This window comes from Oncorhynchus keta, unplaced genomic scaffold, assembly GCF_023373465.1.
Source record: "Oncorhynchus keta strain PuntledgeMale-10-30-2019 unplaced genomic scaffold, Oket_V2 Un_contig_5119_pilon_pilon, whole genome shotgun sequence".
NCBI lineage: Eukaryota > Metazoa > Chordata > Actinopteri > Salmoniformes > Salmonidae > Oncorhynchus > Oncorhynchus keta.
The window spans coordinates 94,297-114,919 of record NW_026288126.1 but is presented as its reverse complement, the minus strand read 5'-3'; the positions used below and the strand labels follow the sequence as shown (position 1 = coordinate 114,919).

Genomic DNA, 20,623 nt, shown 5'->3' with positions numbered 1-20,623 from the left:
ACAGTAAGACAAGGTGAGGGAGAGCTGCAGTACAGTGAGCAGCTACAGTGACAAGGTGAGGGAGAGCTGCAGTACAGTGAGCAGCTACAGTAAGACAAGGTGAGGGAGAGCTGCAGTACAGTGAGCAGCTACAGTGACAAGGTGAGGGAGACTGCAGTACAGTGAGCAGCTACAGTGACAAGGTGAGGGAGAGCTGCAGTACAGTGAGCAGCTACAGTAAGACAAGGTGAGGGAGAGCTGCAGTACAGTGAGCAGCTACAGTGACAAGGTGAGGGAGAGCTGCAGTACAGTGAGCAGCTACAGTGACAAGGTGAGGGAGAGCTGCAGTACAGTGAGCAGCTACAGTAAGACAAGGTGAGGGAGAGCTGCAGTACAGTGAGCAGCTACAGTAAGACAAGGTGAGGGAGAGCTGCAGTACAGTGAGCAGCTACAGTGACAAGGTGAGGGAGAGCTGCAGTACAGTGAGCAGCTACAGTAAGACAAGGTGAGGGAGAGCTGCAGTACAGTGAGCAGCTACAGTGACAAGGTGAGGGAGAGCTGCAGTACAGTGAGCAGCTACAGTGACAAGGTGAGGGAGAGCTGCAGTACAGTGAGCAGCTACAGTAAGACAAGGTGAGGGAGAGCTGCAGTACAGTGAGCAGCTACAGTGACAAGGTGAGGGAGAGCTGCAGTACAGTGAGCAGCTACAGTGACAAGGTGAGGGAGAGCTGCAGTACAGTGAGCAGCTACAGTGACAAGGTGAGGGAGAGCTGCAGTACAGTGAGCAGCTACAGTAAGACAAGGTGAGGGAGAGCTGCGGTACAGTGAGCAGCTACAGTGACAAGGTGAGGGAGAGCTGCAGTACAGTGAGCAGCTACAGTGACAAGGTGAGGGAGAGCTGCAGTACAGTGAGCAGCTACAGTAAGACAAGGTGAGGGAGAGCTGCGGTACAGTGAGCAGCTACAGTGACAAGGTGAGGGAAAGCTGCAGTACAGTGAGCAGCTACAGTGACAAGGTGAGGGAGAGCTGCAGTACAGTGAGCAGCTACAGTAAGACAAGGTGAGGGAGAGCTGCAGTACAGTGAGCAGCTACAGTAAGACAAGGTGAGGGAGAGCTGCAGTACAGTGAGCAGCTACAGTGACAAGGTGAGGGAGAGCTGCAGTACAGTGAGCAGCTACAGTAAGACAAGGTGAGGGAGAGCTGCAGTACAGTGAGCAGCTACAGTGACAAGGTGAGGGAGAGCTGCAGTACAGTGAGCAGCTACAGTGACAAGGTGAGGGAGAGCTGCAGTACAGTGAGCAGCTACAGTAAGACACAGGTGAGGGAGAGCTGCAGTACAGTGAGCAGCTACAGTGACAAGGTGAGGGAGAGCTGCAGTACAGTGAGCAGCTACAGTGACAAGGTGAGGGAGAGCTGCAGTACAGTGAGCAGCTACAGTGACAAGGTGAGGGAGAGCTGCAGTACAGTGAGCAGTTACAGTGACAAGGTGAGGGAGAGCTGCGGTACAGTGAGCAGCTACACTGACAAGGTGAGGGAGAGCTGCAGTACAGTGAGCAGCTACAGTGACAAGGTGAGGGAGAGCTGCGGTATAGTGAGGAGCTACAGTGACAAGGTGAGGGAGAGCTGCAGTACAGTGAGCAGCTACAGTGACAAGGTGAGGGAGAGCTGCGGTATAGTGAGGAGCTACAGTGACAAGGTGAGGGAGAGCTGCAGTACAGTGAGCAGCTCCAGTGACAAGGTGAGGGAGAGCTGCGGTATAGTGAGGAGCTACAGTGACAAGGTGAGGGAGAGCTGCAGTACAGTGAGCAGCTACAGTGACAAGGTGAGGGAGAGCTGCAGTACAGTGAGCAGCTACAGTAAGACAAGGTGAGGGAGAGCTGCGGTACAGTGAGCAGCTACAGTGACAAGGCGAGGGAGAGCTGCAGTACAGTGAGCAGCTACAGTGACATGAGGGAGAGCTGCGGTACAGTGAGCAGCTACAGTGACATGAGGGAAAGCTGCAGTACAGTGAGCAGCTACAGTGACAAGGTGAGGGAGAGCTGCAGTACAGTGAGCAGCTACAGTAAGACAAGGTGAGGGAGAGCTGCAGTACAGTGAGCAGCTACAGTAAGACAAGGTGAGGGAGAGCTGCAGTACAGTGAGCAGCTACAGTGACAAGGTGAGGGAGAGCTGCAGTACAGTGAGCAGCTACAGTAAGACAAGGTGAGGGAGAGCTGCAGTACAGTGAGCAGCTACAGTGACAAGGTGAGGGAGAGCTGCAGTACAGTGAGCAGCTACAGTGACAAGGTGAGGGAGAGCTGCAGTACAGTGAGCAGCTACAGTAAGACAAGGTGAGGGAGAGCTGCAGTACAGTGAGCAGCTACAGTGACAAGGTGAGGGAGAGCTGCAGTACAGTGAGCAGCTACAGTAAGACTCCTGAGGGAGAGCTGCAGTACAGTGAGCAGCTACAGTGACAAGGTGAGGGAGAGCTGCAGTACAGTGAGCAGCTACAGTGACAAGGTGAGGGAGAGCTGCAGTACAGTGAGCAGCTACAGTGACAAGGTGAGGGAGAGCTGCAGTACAGTGAGCAGCTACAGTAAGACAAGGTGAGGGAGAGCTGCGGTACAGTGAGCAGCTACAGTGACAATGTAAGGGAGAGCTGCAGTACAGTGAGCAGCTACAGTGACAAGGTGAGGGAGAGCTGCAGTACAGTGAGCAGCTACAGTAAGACAAGGTGAGGAGAGCTGCGGTACAGTGAGCAGCTACAGTGACAAGGTGAGGGAAAGCTGCAGTACAGTGAGCAGCTACAGTGACAAGGTGAGGGAGAGCTGCAGTACAGTGAGCAGCTACAGTAAGACAAGGTGAGGGAGAGCTGCAGTACAGTGAGCAGCTACAGTAAGACAAGGTGAGGAGAGCTGCAGTACAGTGAGCAGCTACAGTGACAAGGTGAGGGAGAGCTGCAGTACAGTGAGCAGCTACAGTAAGACAAGGTGAGGGAGAGCTGCAGTACAGTGAGCAGCTCCAGTGACAAGGTGAGGGAGAACTGCAGTACAGTGAGCAGCTACAGTGACAAGGTGAGGGAGAGCTGCAGTACAGTGAGCAGCTCAAGGTGAGGGAGAGCTGCAGTACAGTGAGCAGCTACAGTGACAAGGTGAGGGAGAGCTGCAGTACAGTGAGCAGCTACAGTGACAAGGTGAGGGAGAGCTGCAGTACAGTGAGCAGCTACAGTGACAAGGTGAGGGAGAGCTGCAGTACAGTGAGCAGCTACAGTGACAAGGTGAGGGAGAGCTGCGGTACAGTGAGCAGCTACACTGACAAGGTGAGGGAGAGCTGCAGTACAGTGAGCAGCTACAGTGACAAGGTGAGGGAGAGCTGCGGTATAGTGAGGAGCTACAGTGACAAGGTGAGGGAGAGCTGCAGTACAGTGAGCAGCTACAGTGACAAGGTGAGGGAGAGCTGCGGTATAGTGAGGAGCTACAGTGACAAGGTGAGGGAGAGCTGCGGTACAGTGAGCAGCTACAGTGACAAGGTGAGGGAGAGCTGCGGTACAGTGAGCAGCTACAGTGACAAGGTGAGGGAGAGCTGCGGTACAGTGAGCAGCTACAGTGACAAGGTGAGGGAGAGCTGCGGTACAGTGAGCAGCTACAGTGACAAGAGCAGCTACAGTGACAAGGTGAGGGAGAGCTGCAGTACAGTGAGCAGCTACAGTGACAAGGTGAGGGATAGCTTGTAATACCCATAGCACAATATTAGTAGACATCTCCACAGGCAGCAAGATAACAAATAATGTGTCAAATGTCATGTCAGCAGCTTTCAGTCCGTCCTTCACCTCGGGACTTACTATCTTGTCTCATCGCTACAACTCCCGTACGGGCTCGGGAGAGACGAAGGTTGAAAGTCATGTGTCCTCCGATACACAACCCAACCAAGCTGCACTGCTTCTTAACACAGCGCGCATCCAACCCGGAAGCCAGCTGCACCAATGTGTCGGAGGAAACACTGTACACCTGGTAACCTTGGTTTAGCACGCACTGCGCCCGGCCCGCCACTGGAGTTGCTGGTGCGCGATGAGTCAAGGATATTCCTACCGGCCAAACCCTCCCTAACCCAGACGACGCTAGGCCAATTGTGCGTCGCCCCACGGACCTCCCGGTCGCGGCCGGTTGCAACAGAGCCTGGGCGCAAACCCAGAGTCTCTGGTGGCACAGCTGGTGCTGCAGTACAGCGCCTTTAACCACTGCACCACCCGGGAGGCTTTGGATAAAAATGTTTTTGATCTTAAGAAATGTCTCTATCTGCCGTTTCCATTACATATGTCTCCTCTATCTGCCGTTTCCATTACATATGTCTCCTCTATCTGCCGTTTCCATTACATATGTCTCCTCTATCTGCCGTTTCCATTACATATGTCTCCTCTATCTGCCGTTTCCATTACATATGTCTCCTCTATCTGCCGTTTCCATTACATATTTCTCCTCTATCTGCCGTTTCCATTACATATTTCTCCTCTATCTGCCGTTTCCATTACATATGTCTCCTCTATCTGCCGTTTCCATTACATATGTCTCCTCTATCTGCCGTTTCCATTACATATGTCTCCTCTATCTGCCGTTTCCATTACATATGTCTCCTCTATCTGCCGTTTCCATTACATATGTCTTCTCTATCTGCCGTTTCCATTACATATGTCTTCTCTATCTGCCGTTTCCATTACATATGTCTTCTCTATCTGCCGTTTCCATTACATATGTCTTCTCTATCTGCCGTTTCCATTACATATGTCTTCTCTATCTGCCGTTTCCATTACATATGTCTCCTCTATCTGCCGTTTCCATTACATATGTCTCCTCTATCTGCCGTTTCCATTACATATGTCTCCTCTATCTGCCGTTTCCATTACATATGTCTCCTCTATCTGCCGTTTCCATTACATATGTCTCCTCTATCTGCCGTTTCCATTACATATGTCTCCTCTATCTGCCGTTTCCATTACATATGTCTCCTCTATCTGCCGTTTCCATTACATATGTCTCCTCTATCTGCCGTTTCCATTACATATGTCTCCTCTATCTGCCGTTTCCATTACATATGTCTCCTCTATCTGCCGTTTCCATTACATATGTCTCCTCTATCTGCCGTTTCCATTACATATGTCTCCTCTATCTGCCGTTTCCATTACATATGTCTCCTCTATCTGCCGTTTCCATTACATATGTCTCCTCTATCTGCCGTTTCCATTACATATGTCTCCTCTATCTGCCGTTTCCATTACATATGCCTCCTCTATCTGCCGTTTCCATTACATATGTCTCCTCTATCTGCCGTTTCCATTACATATGTCTCCTCTATCTGCCGTTTCCATTACATATGTCTCCTCTATCTGCCGTTTCCATTACATATGTCTCCTCTATCTGCCGTTTCCATTACATATGTCTCCTCTATCTGCCGTTTCCATTACATATGTCTCCTCTATCTGCCGTTTCCATTACATATGTCTTCTCTATCTGCCGTTTCCATTACATATGTCTTCTCTATCTGCCGTTTCCATTACATATGTCTCCTCTATCTGCCGTTTCCATTACATATGTCTTCTCTATCTGCCGTTTCCATTACATATGTCTCCTCTATCTGCCGTTTCCATTACATATGTCTCCTCTATCTGCCGTTTCCATTACATATGCCTCCTCTATCTGCCGTTTCCATTACATATGCCTCCTCTATCTGCCGTTTCCATTACATATGTCTCCTCTATCTGCCGTTTCCATTACATATGTCTCCTCTATCTGCCGTTTCCATTACATATGCCTCCTCTATCTGCCGTTTCCATTACATATGCCTCCTCTATCTGCCGTTTCCATTACATATGTCTCCTCTATCTGCCATTACATATGTTTCCATTACATATGTCTCCTCTATCTGCCATTTCCATTACATATGTCTCCTCTATCTGCCGTTTCCATTACATATGTCTCCTCTATCTGCCGTTTCCATTACATATGTCTCCTCTATCTGCCGTTTCCATTACATATGTCTCCTCTATCTGCCGTTTCCATTACATATGTCTCCTCTATCTGCCGTTTCCATTACATATGTCTCCTCTATCTGCCGTTTCCATTACATATGTCTCCTCTATCTGCCGTTTCCATTACATATGTCTTCTCTATCTGCCGTTTCCATTACATATGTCTCCTCTATCTGCCGTTTCCATTACATATGTCTCCTCTATCTGCCGTTTCCATTACATATGTCTCCTCTATCTGCCGTTTCCATTACATATGTCTCCTCTATCTGCCGTTTCCATTACATATGTCTCCTCTATCTGCCGTTTCCATTACACATGTCTCCCCTATCTGCCGTTTCCATTACATATGTCTCCTCTATCTGCCGTTTCCATTACATATGTCTCCTCTATCTGCCGTTTCCATTACATATGTCTTCTCTATCTGCCGTTTCCATTACATATGTCTCAATGTGTTTTTTTTGCGACACTGATTTTGTGGAATAAATTAAATGGAAACCTGTCTCATGATGGGCCAATGGAAACCTGCCTCCTGATGGGCCAATGGAAACCTGCCTCCTGATGGGCCAATTGCCTCCTGATGGCCAATGATTGTCTCATGATGGAATAAACCTGCCTCCTGAAATGGAAACCTGCCTCCTTATGGGCCAATGGAAACCTGTCTCATGATGGGCCAATGGAAACCTGCCTCCTGATGGGCCAATGGAAACCTGCCTCATGATGGGCCAATGGAAACCTGTCTCATGATGGGCCAATGGAAAGCTGCCTCCTGATGGGCCAATGGAAACCTGTCTCATGATGGGCCAATGGAAACCTGTCTCATGATGGGCCAATGGAAACCTGCCTCCTGATGGGCCAATGGAAACCTGTCTCATGATGGGCCAATGGAAACCTGTCTCAAACCAATGTGCCTCATGATGGGCCAATGGAAACCTGTCTCCTGATGGGCCAATGGAAACCTGTCTCATGATGGGCCAATGGAAACCTGCCAATGGGCCAATGGAAACCTGTCTCATGATGGGCCAATGGAAACCTGTCTCATGATGGGCCAATGGAAACCTGCCTCCTGATGGGCCAATGGAAACCTGTCTCATGATGGGCCAATGGAAACCTGTCTCATGATGGGCCAATGGAAACCTGCCTCCTGATGGGCCAATGGAAACCTGTCTCATGATGGGCCAATGGAAACCTGCCTCCTGATGGGCCAATGGAAACCTGCCTCCTGATGGGCCAATGGAAACCTGCCTCCTGATGGGCCAATGGAAACCTGCCTCCTGATGGGCCAATGGAAACCTGTCTCCTGATGGGCCAATGGAAACCTGTCTCCTGATGGGCCAATGGAAACCTGTCTCCTGATGGGCCAATGGAAACCTGCCTCCTGATGGGCCAATGGAAACCTGTCTCATGATGGGCCAAAACCTGGAAAAACCTGTCTCATGATGGGCCAATGGAAACCTGTCTCATGATGGGCCAATGGAAACCTGTCTCCTGATGGGCCAATGGAAACCTGCCTCCTGATGGGCCAATGGAAACCTGCCTCCTGATGGGCCAATGGAAACCTGCCTCCTGATGGGCCAATGGATGGGCCAATGGAAACCTGTCTCCTGATGGGCCAATGGAAACCTGCCTCCTGATGGGCCAATGGAAACCTGCCTCCTGATGGGCCAATGGAAACCTGCCTCCTGATGGGCCAATGGAAACCTGCCTCCTGATGGGCCAATGGAAACCTGCCTCCTGATGGGCCAATGGAAACCTGCCTCCTGATGGGCCAATGGAAACCTGCCTCCTGATGGGCCAATGGAAACCTGCCTCCTGATGGGCCAATGGAAACCTGCCTCCTGATGGGCCAATGGAAACCTGTCTCATGATGGGCCAATGGAAACCTGTCTCATGATGGGCCAATGGAAACCTGCCTCCTGATGGGCCAATGGAAACCTGCCTCCTGATGGGCCAATGGAAACCTGTCTCCTGATGGGCCCAGGCAAGCACATTCATACGGCTTTGTCAGGACAAGATCAGCTTTAAAACACATCTCTGCCTGTTCTTCTCATTCACGAGATACAGCTAGTTATTGTGATCATATCTTGTCTTGTAGCTTTTTTATTTTGTCATAACTAAGATATCACATCACAATCATATTTTATGCGTTTTAATAACTTGCATTTTAAAAATTAGAAAACCAATTGCAAAAATACTTTCCTTTTGTACAATTACATCCAACCAAGCAGCATTTTATCAAAACAACATATGTATTCTAGACAAATGTACTGAATAATGGTTACCAATGGTTACAAACAAAGAGTTTTCAGTAGCACAACTTGTAGACAAACACGGGAATGAAACAATATGTATAACAGTCATCTCTACCAATAAATACACGCACTTACTAAACAGTAGTTTCAGGCTAGGAATGAATGTAGTGGCATTACTGAGGTAGTTACTTCATTATCTTTTTAACACCTATGGGTGTTTCTCAAATGGCACCCTATATCTCCATAGGGCTCTGGTCAAAAGTAGTGCACTATAAAGGGAATAGGGTTCCATAGGGCTCTGGTCAACAGTAGTGCACTATACAGGGAATAGGGTTCCATAGGGCTCTGGTCAACAGTAGTGCACTATACAGGGAATAGTGTGTCATTTGGGTCGCGTTTTAGAATCTACTATTCAGCTTCAACCTCCTCTGGGAGGAGGTCTCCACGTCGCGTGGAGCTCAAACACATCCAGAAAGTGCTCAGTAGTAAATCATCATCACGGTCCCTCGACATTCACAGAAACATCAATTCTACATATCTGATCGTCAGTTTTCTAGATGGTAACAGTGCAGTACAATGCTACCAGAATCAGGACAACATCATCATCAACACAGATGGTGAATTACAGCAGTCAACAGGTATCAATATAGTTAACACAACACCAAAATAGTAACAAGTTCCTCAGCAGTTTGGTTCACTGGATAAGATTCACTTCCTCTCATCACAATTTAATTTAAAAAAATAATAGATATTTGGGAAACATGCTCCCTTGAAAAGTACCAACTACTAAATATTGTAGAAGTCTTTAAAAGGTATTTATTATTTCAAAAGTCTTCATTTTGGACTCTGGCTGGAAGACTTGGTAGTTATGACAATATGCCATACGAGGGCTAGTACTGTAAGTCTATTTAGACTCACATCAGTACATGGATTCTTCAACAAGCCCATCTGAAATAGAATGGTAACGTCATGTTAGTGTCATTTCAATCAACTCAAGGATTTACTCAAATAAGAGTCAGTCAGACAACACACAGGAATGACTCATCCCCCCCCCAAGCACAACTACCATGTTAAAATAATTCCTGTCATTATTGGTATTAATACATGCATGTTATTATATCATGTGTATAATGTGTGATAATGCTTCAGGTTGAGCTGTGTATAATGTGTTATAAATCACCTTGATGGAGACTGTGGGGCAGGTTGAGTTGATGCAACTCAGAGGTCTGATTATGACAGCTTGTCCTCAGAGAGAAGGGATCCAGGTTAGGGTGAAATGGGTCCAGGGGGAGGGAGAGAGAGAGGGATGAGGGGTGTTGCAGGGGGAGGGAGAGAGAGAGGGATGAGGGGTGTTGCATGGGGAGGGAGAGAGAGAGGGATGAGGGGTGTTGCAGGGGGAGGGAGAGAGAGAGGGATGAGGGGTGTTGCATGGGGAGGGAGAGAGAGAGGGATGAGGGGTGTTGCAGGGGGAGGGAGAGAGAGCGGGATGACTGCTGCATGGATAGAGGGTCCACTAGAGAAGACAAAGCCAGGGTGGAAGGGTCCTGAGGTTGGTAGCAGTGAGACAGACTCCCAGGTCCCTGAACCATGCTCAGATCCTTCAGGAGACTATCAAACACTCCCTTATCCAGGACCAGCTCTGGCTTGATGCGGAGGGGGACAGGGGAGTGACCTGGGAGCTGTGCCCAGGGAAGGGGTTCTGAGCTCGGCTGACGTGGGGTCTGGATGGGGCTCAGGGTGTTGAACAGGTCGAAGCTGGAGGCCAGAGAGGAGATCTGCTGGGCTAGGATACTGATCTCTACCTTGTCTCTGTCACTGTAGAGGAAGGAGAGGTCGGAGGTCGGGGAGGGGTTAGGGGTCAGCAGGCCTCCAATAGGAGGAGCGACAGTCTGAGGTATATGGTGGCTCTGGTATGTCCTGGTGGCACCACCTTGTGGCTGAACCGAGAGGCTGTATGGACTGGTGGCACCCCCTTGTGGCTGAACCGAGAGGCTGTATGGACTGGTGGCATCACCTAGAGGCTGAACCGAGAGGCTGTATGGACTGGTGGCATCACCTTGAGGCTGAACCGAGAGGCTGTATGGACTGGTGGCATCACCTTGTGGCTGAACCGAGAGGCTGTATGGACTGGTGGCACCACCTAGAGGCTGAACCGAGAGGCTATATGGACTGGTGGCATCACCTAGAGGCTGAACCGAGAGGCTGTATGGACTGGTGGCACCACCTTGTGGCTGAACCGAGAGGCTGTATGGACTGGTGGCATCACCTTGTGGCTGAATCGAGAGGCTGTAGTCTTCAGTATGGATGGTGATGGGGCAGTCTGCTGAACTCTCTAACAGGTCTGATACAGATAGACAGTCAGGGACCAGCCGGGCATCAGCAGGGCATGCTGGGCAATCATGCTGGGGAGAAGAAGGGCAGGACTGAGGAGAGAATGCGTCAGTCTGGCTGAAGATACTCTGGTGGAAGGACTGCTCCGAGCCGGGCTGGAAGGACCTAGAGGGGGAGAGGAGGCAAGAAGGCCCACTCCCTACCTCAGTCCCTCCCTCAGGGCAATGGTAGTAGTAGGTTAAGTTCTCTGTGTAGCCAAACACATCCAACAGAGAGTCAGAGCTGGTGTCGTCCTGCTGTGCTGGAGAGAGGGAGGAGTTGTAGTGGGAGGAGGTGGGGCTGTAGGGAGGGGTGGAGAAGGCGGCGACAGGTGAGGCCTGAGAGGAGGAGCTACATGATGTCATGTAGAACACAGCATTAGACTCTGCTCTCTGTCTCCTACTGGTCTTAGACCTGTTCTCAGTCTCAGATATACTACTGCACTGGCTGAATTCTCTCTGTCTCTTTAGGTCCCTGGTGGGGCAACAGCTCTGGGTCAGCTGGGGGGTGGGAGAGGGGCAGTAGGGCTGAGGAGGAGAGGCTCTGAAAGCATCGCTGTGGATGTTTTTCCTCAGATACATGGCTTCTGTTTCACTGTGAAGGAAAGAATACAAGTTACTCCAGTCTCTCAGAGCAAAGTTACTCAATGCAGGCAACTACAATTATTACTACACATCTCTTTTTATTATTTACTTTTTATTATTTACAGACAAAAAATTAATCAAACTGTACATACACAGACATATTCTGAAGACTGCAGTTAAAGAGCATCTATTACCTGATAATGTAGTTACAGCAGCTCACTTCCTGGTTCCCAGGAAGCTTAGCGGCTCTAGTGTAGATCCAGGACCATGAGAGGTCGCTGTGTTGGAGCCTCAGAACCATCTCCATCTGCCTACCCTCGTCTGCCTGCACTGGGTGAGGAGAGGACAGAAAAGCATTACTATAATGTCCACTATATTTCTCTAGCATCTTACACTAAGGAAGACTACTGTTCATACATAACAACGTGAGATTCTTCCATTTGGGTTCGTCATTGTTATTTGATATAATATGATAGAATATAGCATAACGGGTATAATGTAGTATTATATAAACTCAGCAAAAAAATAAACGTTCCTTTTTCAGAACCCTGTCTTTCAAAGATAATTAGTAAAAATCCAAATAACTTCACAGATCTTCATTGTAAAGGGTTTAAACACTGTTTCCCAGGCTTGTTCAATGAACCATAAACAATTAATGAACATGCACCTGTGGAACGCTCGTTAAGACACTAACAGCTAACAGATGGTAGGCAATTAAGGTCACAATTATGAAAACCTAGGACACTAAAGAGGCCTTTCTACTGACACTGAAAAACACAAAGAGAAAGATGCCCAGGGTCCCTGCTCATCTGCTTGAACGTGCCTTAGGCATGCTGCAAGGGCAATAAATTGCAATGTCTGTACTGTGAAATGCCTAAGACAGTGCTACAGGGAGACAGGACGGACAGCTGATCATCCTCGCAGTGGCAGACCACGTGTAACAACACCTGCACAGGATCCATAGATTCAAACATCACACCTGCGGGACAGGTACAGGATAGCAACAAAAACTGCCCGAGTTACACCAGGAATACACAATCCCTCCATCAGTGCTCAGTCTGTCCGCAATAGGCTGCTAGAGGCTGGACTGAGGGCTTGTAGGCCTGTTGTAAGGCAGGTCCTCACCAGACATCACCGGCAACAACTTCGCCTATGGGCACAAACCCACCGTCGCTGGACCAGACAGGACTGGCATTAAGTGCTGATGAGTCACGGTTTTGTCTCACCAGGGGTGATGGTCGGATTCACGTTTATCGTCGAAGGATTGAGCGTTACACCGAGGCCTGTATTCTGGAGCGGGATAGATTTGAGGTGGAGTGTCTGTCATGTTCTGGGGCGGTGTGTCACAGCATCATCGGACTGAGCTTATTGTCATTGCAGGCAATCTCAAAGCTGTGCGTTACAGGGAAGACCTCCTCCTCCCTTATGTGGTACCCTTCCTGCAGACTCATCCTGACATTACCCTCCAGCATGACAATGCCACCTGCCATACTGCTCGTTCTGTCCGTGATTTCCTGCAAGACAGGAATGTCAGTGTTCTGCCATTCTGCCATGGCCAGCGAAAAGCCCGGATCTCAATCCCATTGAGCACGTCTGGGACCTGTTGGATCAGAGGGTGAGGGTGAGGGCCATTTCCCCCAGAAATGTCCAGGAACTTGCAGGTGCCTTGGTGGAAGAGTGGGGTAACATCTCACAGCAAGAACTGGCAAATTTGGTGCAGTCCTAGAGAAGGAGATGCACTGCAGTACTTAATGCAGCTGGTGGCCACACAAAATACTGACTGTTACTTTTGACCCTTCCCCCTTTGTTCAAGGACACATTATTCCATTTCTGTTAGTCACATGTCTGTGGAACTTGTTCAGTTTATGTCTCAGTTGTTGAGTCTTGTTCTGTTCATACAAATATTTACATATGTTAAGCTAGCTGAAAATAAACGCAGTTGACAGTGAGAGGACGTTTCTTTTTTTGCTGAGTATAGTATCAAGGGTAGTTTTAATGTTTTTCTACTTACTCAGACTCTTATGTGAGTAGGCACTCAAGGAGAGGTCTTCAGGGTGGAGGAGGCTGTACCACGATCGACCAATCAGCTCCTCCGATGAGTAGCCCAAGTAAAACACAACACTTTCGTCCAGGTGACTGAAGCTCATGTCTGGTCTATGGAGGCTGGTGAAGGAGGAGGAGCAGGAGGAGAAGATGCTGTTGCCCAGGTGGTTCACTGTGGGTGTGCAGAGAGCCAAGAACACCATCTCCACAGGGGAGCCAGATCGGCCACGGTCTGGGGAGGATGTGGGGGTGGACTGGGGGGATTGTGGGATGGTCTGGTAGCGTCCTCGGACCATTATAGAACAGCAGTTACCGTACTCTTGTCTGAAGGCCTTGGAGGTGTGCATCTGACACACAAAACTCCTCTCTGCTGGGGAACAGAACAATAACATGAGATCAGTCTCGTCCTCCATTGGGTTTCATGAGCTCTTAAATCTGTTCATTTTATTTGATTTTCCTTTAGATAGTATAGTCTCTTACCAGTTGACGTTGTGTTGTCTGTCTCCAGGTTAGATCTAACTGTCTCCACATCCTGACTCTCCACCAGGTCATAGAATGTGTCTCCCTGAAGAACATCAACCTATAAGAGAGAAGAAGAAAGGATCAACTTTAGTGACTAACACCCTGCCCTACACAGCATTCAGTAACACAGCAGATGTGATGTTACACAACCACAGAAAAACAATGTTCTATTTCCTATACAATTCCATATATTTTGGACGCCAGGTCTTCATCAGGTTGGTACTCACCATGGAGAGCCCCAGGTAATCAGAGACGTTCTCAGAGACGTAGACCAGCCTGCCCCGGGAGGAGAGGATCAGAATGAAACCATGCACGGCTGGGAGGAAGGTCTCGTACAGAGGATAGGAGGAGGAAGAGGAGAGACGACTCTGATCAGCTGATAATCCTGGAAGCGGAAGAAATACAACTCAGGATTAGTTTCATCACAGCATCAAAGAGAACTCAGTAGGTATGGATCCATCACAACATCACAGAGAACTCAGTAGGTATGGATCCATCACAACATCACAGAGAACTCAGTAGGTATGGATCCATCACATCACAGAGAACTAGAACTCAGAGAACTAGGTATGGATCCATCACAACATCACAGAGAACTCAGTAGGTATGGATCCATCACAACATCACAGGTATGGATCCATCACAACATCACAGAGAACTCAGTAGGTATGGATCCATCACAGAGAACTCATCCATCACAACATCACAGAGAACTCAGTAGGTATGGATCCATCACAACATCACAGAGAACTCAGTAGGTATGGATCCATCACAACATCACAGAGAACTCAGTAGGTATGGATCCATCACAACATCACAGAGAACTCAGTAGGTATGGATCCATCACAACATCACAGAGAACTCAGTAGGTATGGATCCATCACAACATCACAGAGAACTCAGTAGGTATGGATCCATCACAACATCACAGAGAACTCAGTAGGTATGGATCCATCACAACATCACAGAGAACTCAGTAGGTATGGATCCATCACAACATCACAGAGAACTCAGTGGTATGGATCCATCACAACATCACAGAGAACTCAGTAGGTATGGATCCATCACAACATCACAGAGAACTCAGTAGGTATGGATCCATCACAACATCACAGAGAACTCAGTAGGTATGGATCCATCACAACATCACAGAGAACTCAGTGGATCCATCACAACATCACAGGTATGGATCCATCACAACATCACAGAGAACTCAGTAGGTATGGATCCATCACAACATCACAGAGAACTCAGCAGGTCACCATCACAACATCACAGAGAACTCAGTATCCATCAGAGAACTCAGCAGGTATGGATCCATCACAATCATCACCATCACAACATCACAGAGAACTCAGTAGGTATGGATCCATCACAACATCACAGAGAACTCAGTAGGTATGGATCCATCACAACATCACAGAGAACTCAGTAGGTATGGATCCATCACAGCATCACAGAACTCAGAACTCAGTAGGTATGGAACTCAGTCCATCACAACATCACAGAACTCAGTAATGGATCCATCACAACATCACAGAGAACTCAGTAGGTATGGATCCATCACAACATCACAGAGAACTCAGTAGGTATGGATCCATCACAACATCACAGAGAACTCAGTAGGTATGGATCCATCACAACATCACAGAGAACTCAGTAGGTATGGATCCATCACAAGACCTTGGAAGATATACTGTTAAAAATACATGTTTACATTGACAGGGTGTTTCAATCATCAGTTCTAAGACGCCTTAGCATCCATTCTTCAAGTTGAAAATGTCCTACAGTTCTAACTGGGTTTGGGTAGGTTACTTTTTACATGTAGTTCCTTTACAGTTACTAGTTACCTGTCCAAAATTATAATCAGTAACTTTTGGATTACCCAAACTCAGAAATGTAATCTGACTACATTCAGTTACTTTTAGATGTATTTTCCCTTAATTAAGAGGCATTAGAAGAAGACAAGAATGTATGTTACCAATTGGACGACATTGCAGGATAAATCCATGTTAAAGTTTACATAGCTGGCCATATATGGATGTTAAATGTTACTTCATGGGTTGGTTATGTCGGCTTCTTCTAATGCTTTCTACTACGTATAATAATACGATTAAATTCTATCTTTACATTCATATATATCATTTATAAGTCCAAACATGGATGTACTAACTACAGATTGCCATCCACAACAACCACAATCCGTAAGGCGCAAATAACTAAATGAAAAAGCAGCAGTGTGATTCACATCAATGCTCGATGTAGATATCAATAAGTGATATCCGTATCACCGTAGACAACACCACTGCTGTCAGAGACACATACCCACACATGTGCTAGCACACGCACTCTCCACACACGTACATTGTAATATTGTTGTATTATACATGTTGTATTGTACATATGTAGTGGTGTAATAATGTTATATGATGTACTGTTTTATCTGTAATGTAAGTGCCTTAATGTGTTGGACCCCAGGAAGAGTAGCTGCTGCCTTGGCAACAGGAACTAATGGGGATCCATAATAAACCCCAGGAAGAGTAGCTTCTGCCTTGGCAGGAACTAATGGGGGTCCATAATAAACCCCAGGAAGAGTAGCTGCTGCCTTGGCAACAGGAACTAATGGGGATCCATAATAAACCCCAGGAAGAGTAGCTGCTGCCTTGGCAGGAACTAATGGGGATCCATAATAAACCCCAGGAAGAGTAGCTGCTGCCTTGGCAGGAACTAATGGGGATCCATAATAAACCCCAGGAAGAGTAGCTGCTGCCTTGGCAGGAACTAATGGGGATACATAATAAACCCCAGGAAGAGTAGCTGCTGCCTTGACAGGAACTAATGAGGATCCATAATAAACCCCAGGAAGAGTAGCTGCTGCCTTGACAGGAACTAATGAGGATCCATAATAAACCTCAGGAAGAGTAGCTGCTGCCATGGCAGGAACTAATGGGGATCCATAATAAACCCCAGGATGAGTAGCTGCTGCCTTGGCAGGAACTAATGGGGATACATAATAAACCCCAGGAAGAGTAGCTGCTGCCTTGGCAACAGGAACTAATGGGGATCCATAATAAATCCCAGGAAGAGTAGCTGCTGCCTTGGCAGGAACTAATGGGGATCCATAATAAACCCCAGGAAGAGTAGCTGCTGCCTTGGCAGGAACTAATGGGGACACATAATAAACCCCAGGAAGAGTAGCTGCTGCCTTGGCAACAGGAACTAATGGGGATCCATAATAAATCCCAGGAAGAGTAGCTGCTGCCTTGGCAGGAACTAATGGGGATCCATAATAAACCCCAGGAAGAGTAGCTGCTGCCTTGGCAACAGGAACTAATGGGGATCCATACTAAACCCCAGGAAGAGTAGCTGCTGCCTTGGCAACAGGAACTAATGGGGATCCATAATAAATCCCAGGAAGAGTAGCTGCTGCCTTGACAGGAACTAATGAGGATCCATAATAAACCTCAGGAAGAGTAGCTGCTGCCATGGCAGGAACTAATGGGGATCCATAATAAACCCCAGGATGAGTAGCTGCTGCCTTGGCAGGAACTAATGGGGATACATAATAAACCCCAGGAAGAGTAGCTGCTGCCTTGGCAACAGGAACTAATGGGGATCCATAATAAATCCCAGGAAGAGTAGCTGCTGCCTTGGCAGGAACTAATGGGGATCCATAATAAACCCCAGGAAGAGTAGCTGCTGCCTTGGCAGGAACTAATGGGGACACATAATAAACCCCAGGAAGAGTAGCTGCTGCCTTGGCAACAGGAACTAATGGGGATCCATAATAAATCCCAGGAAGAGTAGCTGCTGCCTTGGCAACAGGAACTAATGGGGATCCATAATAAACCCCAGGAAGAGTAGCTGCTGCCTTGGCAACAGGAACTAATGGGGATCCATACTAAACCCCAGGAAGAGTAGCTGCTGCCTTGGCAACAGGAACTAATGGGGATCCATAATAAACCCCAGGAAGAGTAGCTGCTGCCTTGGCAACAGGAACTAATGGGGATCCATAATAAACCCCAGGAAGAGTAGCTGCTGCCTTGGCAGGAACTAATGGGGATCCATCATAATCCCCAGGAAGAGTAGCTGCTGCCTTGGCAACAGGAACTGATGGGGATCCATAATAAACCCCAGGAAGAGTAGCTGCTGCCTTGGCAGGAACTAATGGGGATCCATAATAAACCCCAGGAAGAGTAGCTGCTGCCTTGGCAACAGGAACTAATGGGGATCCATAATAAACCCCAGGAAGAGTAGCTGCTGCCTTGGCAACAGGAACTAATGGGGATCCATAATAAACCCCAGGAAGAGTAGCTGCTGCCTTGGCAACAGGAACTGATGGGGATCCATAATAAACCCCAGGAAGAGTAGCTGCTGCCTTGGCAGGAACTAATGGGGATCCATAATAAACCCCAGGAAGAGTAGCTGCTGCCTTGGCAACAGGAACTAATGGGGATCCATAATAAACCCCAGGAAGAGTAGCTGCTGCCTTGGCAACAGGAACTAATGGGGATCCATAATAAACCCCAGGAAGAGTAGCTGCTGCCATGGCAACAGGAACTAATGGGGATCCATAATAAACCCCAGGAAGAGTAGCTGCTGCCTTGGCAGGAACTAATGGGGATCCATAATAAACCCCAGGAAGAGTAGCTGCTGCCTTGGCAACAGGAACTAATGGGGATCCATAATAAACCCCAGGAAGAGTAGCTGCTGCCTTGGCAACAGGAACTAATGGGGATCCATAATAAATACACATACAAATACACCCATTCTAAAAGATGGGAATGTCCTACTGGGTCCGTACTATCAAGTGTTCTAGTGGTTCCGTACATGACAGTTCCTCTCCTGGTTTTGTACTCACCCTTATACAGAAAGCTCTTCCTGATGTATGCTGTGATAACTGCCATGCTGTGGAGGTATGACAGTCTGTCCTGGTCCTCCTGAGGGATGGGGAGCAGAGTTCTCATGTTCCTGATCTCAGAGTTGATCTGGTCCCTCCTGGCTTTAGACGCTCCCTTCGTAGACCTGCGTAGCAACACCATGTTCACAGGTCAGGATATGACGGCCCAGAGAGGGCAGAGGTAGAACTGAGCACAGGGTATATCCTACTACGTCCAAACTCTTCCTAGTCTCTCTCAGTCGAGTGAAAAGCTGCTCTTTGTTACATGGCAAAAATAATCCAAAGTAAAAACTGAGAAAATGTGTTACTTTCCGGCTTCTCACTGTGCCTTACTGAAGGAAAGGCAGTGTACCCTAGCCACAGACTGGATGGGGATGGATAGCAGTTTGCTTTTGCTAAAGTGTGAGCTTCTGTGGTTCCTATGGAAACAACTGTTGCTGTATGTGGCTCTGTCTATCTGAGGTAGAGAAGAGAGATCTCTGGCTGCTCTGTGTGATCAGCCGGTTTTATCAGTAGAGAAGAGAGCTCTCTAGACGGTTTTTGTTGGTAGAGCCAGAGGCAGCATCAGAGAGCGTGGGTGTCAGGCAGAAAGCAGGAGGCTGGACTGCATACGCTCCTATTTCCCTAGCTAACACCAGACACAACAAATTGGAATTCATAACTTATAAGTATTGCAAATTCGTAACATATTGTATGAATCGTAATTCATAACATAACACACAAATTGTAATTAGAAACATAGCAAACAAACTGGATAAATGACATCCACAAGTTAATATATACTAGGTATGGTATGTACAGTAGGTATGTTATTGCCACCCCTGAGTCCAGATTGTAGCGGTTTGACCACTAGAAGCCGCGCACGGATGGAGCCAGTCTGGCTGCACTAACCTGAATCTCTTGCAGAGTCCCAGGCGGCTTTCTGTCTCCCCGCTGAACAGATGAAAGGAGCAGCGCTCACTGCTCCATGGACTTTCACACAACTCACAACAAACCGTCATTCTGCCACTCGTTGTTTCAACACCTAAAAGTACAGACATGATCAAATCAGACATTTATCCATCATCGTGATAAATACAATCGACTTTGCAACGCAAACATAGAAGAGAAATAAACTATTTCAAATGAACAGAAATGAACAAGGGAAAAATACCATTCCCATATTAATACATTAACTATTGGTTATCCATTTAAATACAAATTAAAGATAACATCGTTTGGAAACACAATGCACCGCTGGGAATAAAACATTGAGATGTGTTTAGACTAAAAATTCCGATATTCTCCTTACTTTCAGACGGTCTATCTATTTGGTTGTGTCCAGCCTGCCTGCCCCTCTCCTTTATAGTCGTGCGGTCTTAACCCGACACCTTGTTCCAACTCTGCGGCAGAAAGAGAAGAAACCCGTGGAACGTTACGTGTTGTGACGTAGGACAAGTGGAGGTTTCTTACGCGCTCTGTAAAAAAGAACTGCAGCGTCGGACGGACCCCCGCCAGAGTGGCGCGGTGCGATAACAGATATACAAACAACTAAGAGCAAAAACAAAGACTATCTAACGATATCGGGAATTCCCATTTTATCAGACTGAAATCCAACACCTAGAACTGTAGAGAACTGGACTGTACATAATGGGCTATGCTACAGGGCTTCAAACATTCGTCTCGAACTGCTGCTAATAATGATCATAGGTCGACACACTGTGAAATCAAAAGAATCTCAACTTCCTGTCATTTCAAATGTGGTTACATGACTAAACTGTGAAAAAGTGGCCCACTGGGCACAGAAGTCAATTATATTCTACTTTGCAATGTAATTTCATTTCAATGACAAGGATATAATGTTGATTCAACCAGTGTACCCAGTGGGAGTTAAGGACAGGCAATCTTCCAATTCCATGTTATAGCCTAATAGTAGTTGTTCAGTAACATACCATGGATCTAATAAAAGCATGTAATAAACCTAGTGGGAGAAACA

General features: G+C 47.5%; 1 protein-coding gene across 4 annotated transcripts; it reads right to left on the bottom strand.

The window, feature by feature from the left end:
* Positions 1-7,920: 7,920 nt before the first annotated feature.
* On the bottom strand, positions 7,921-20,411 carry npas4l (neuronal PAS domain protein 4 like). 4 transcript variants are annotated; one of them, XM_052509912.1, is made up of 10 exons: positions 19,940-20,411; positions 19,540-19,672; positions 18,610-18,773; positions 13,976-14,133; positions 13,707-13,806; positions 13,195-13,596; positions 11,378-11,513; positions 10,244-11,193; positions 9,410-10,201; positions 7,921-9,177 (listed from the first exon to the last, which is right to left on the bottom strand). In XM_052509912.1, the coding sequence occupies exons 2-10, from the start codon at positions 19,647-19,649 to the stop codon at positions 9,149-9,151; spliced, it is 2,841 nt and encodes a 946-aa protein (XP_052365872.1). In that variant the 5' UTR covers positions 19,650-19,672; positions 19,940-20,411; the 3' UTR covers positions 7,921-9,148. The 4 variants fall into 4 exon arrangements, with proteins under 4 accessions (XP_052365872.1, XP_052365871.1, XP_052365873.1 ...); XM_052509911.1 differs by having other exon boundaries at positions 9,410-10,285; positions 10,328-11,193; XM_052509913.1 differs by having other exon boundaries at positions 9,410-10,285; positions 10,496-11,193.
* Positions 20,412-20,623: the final 212 nt, after the last annotated feature.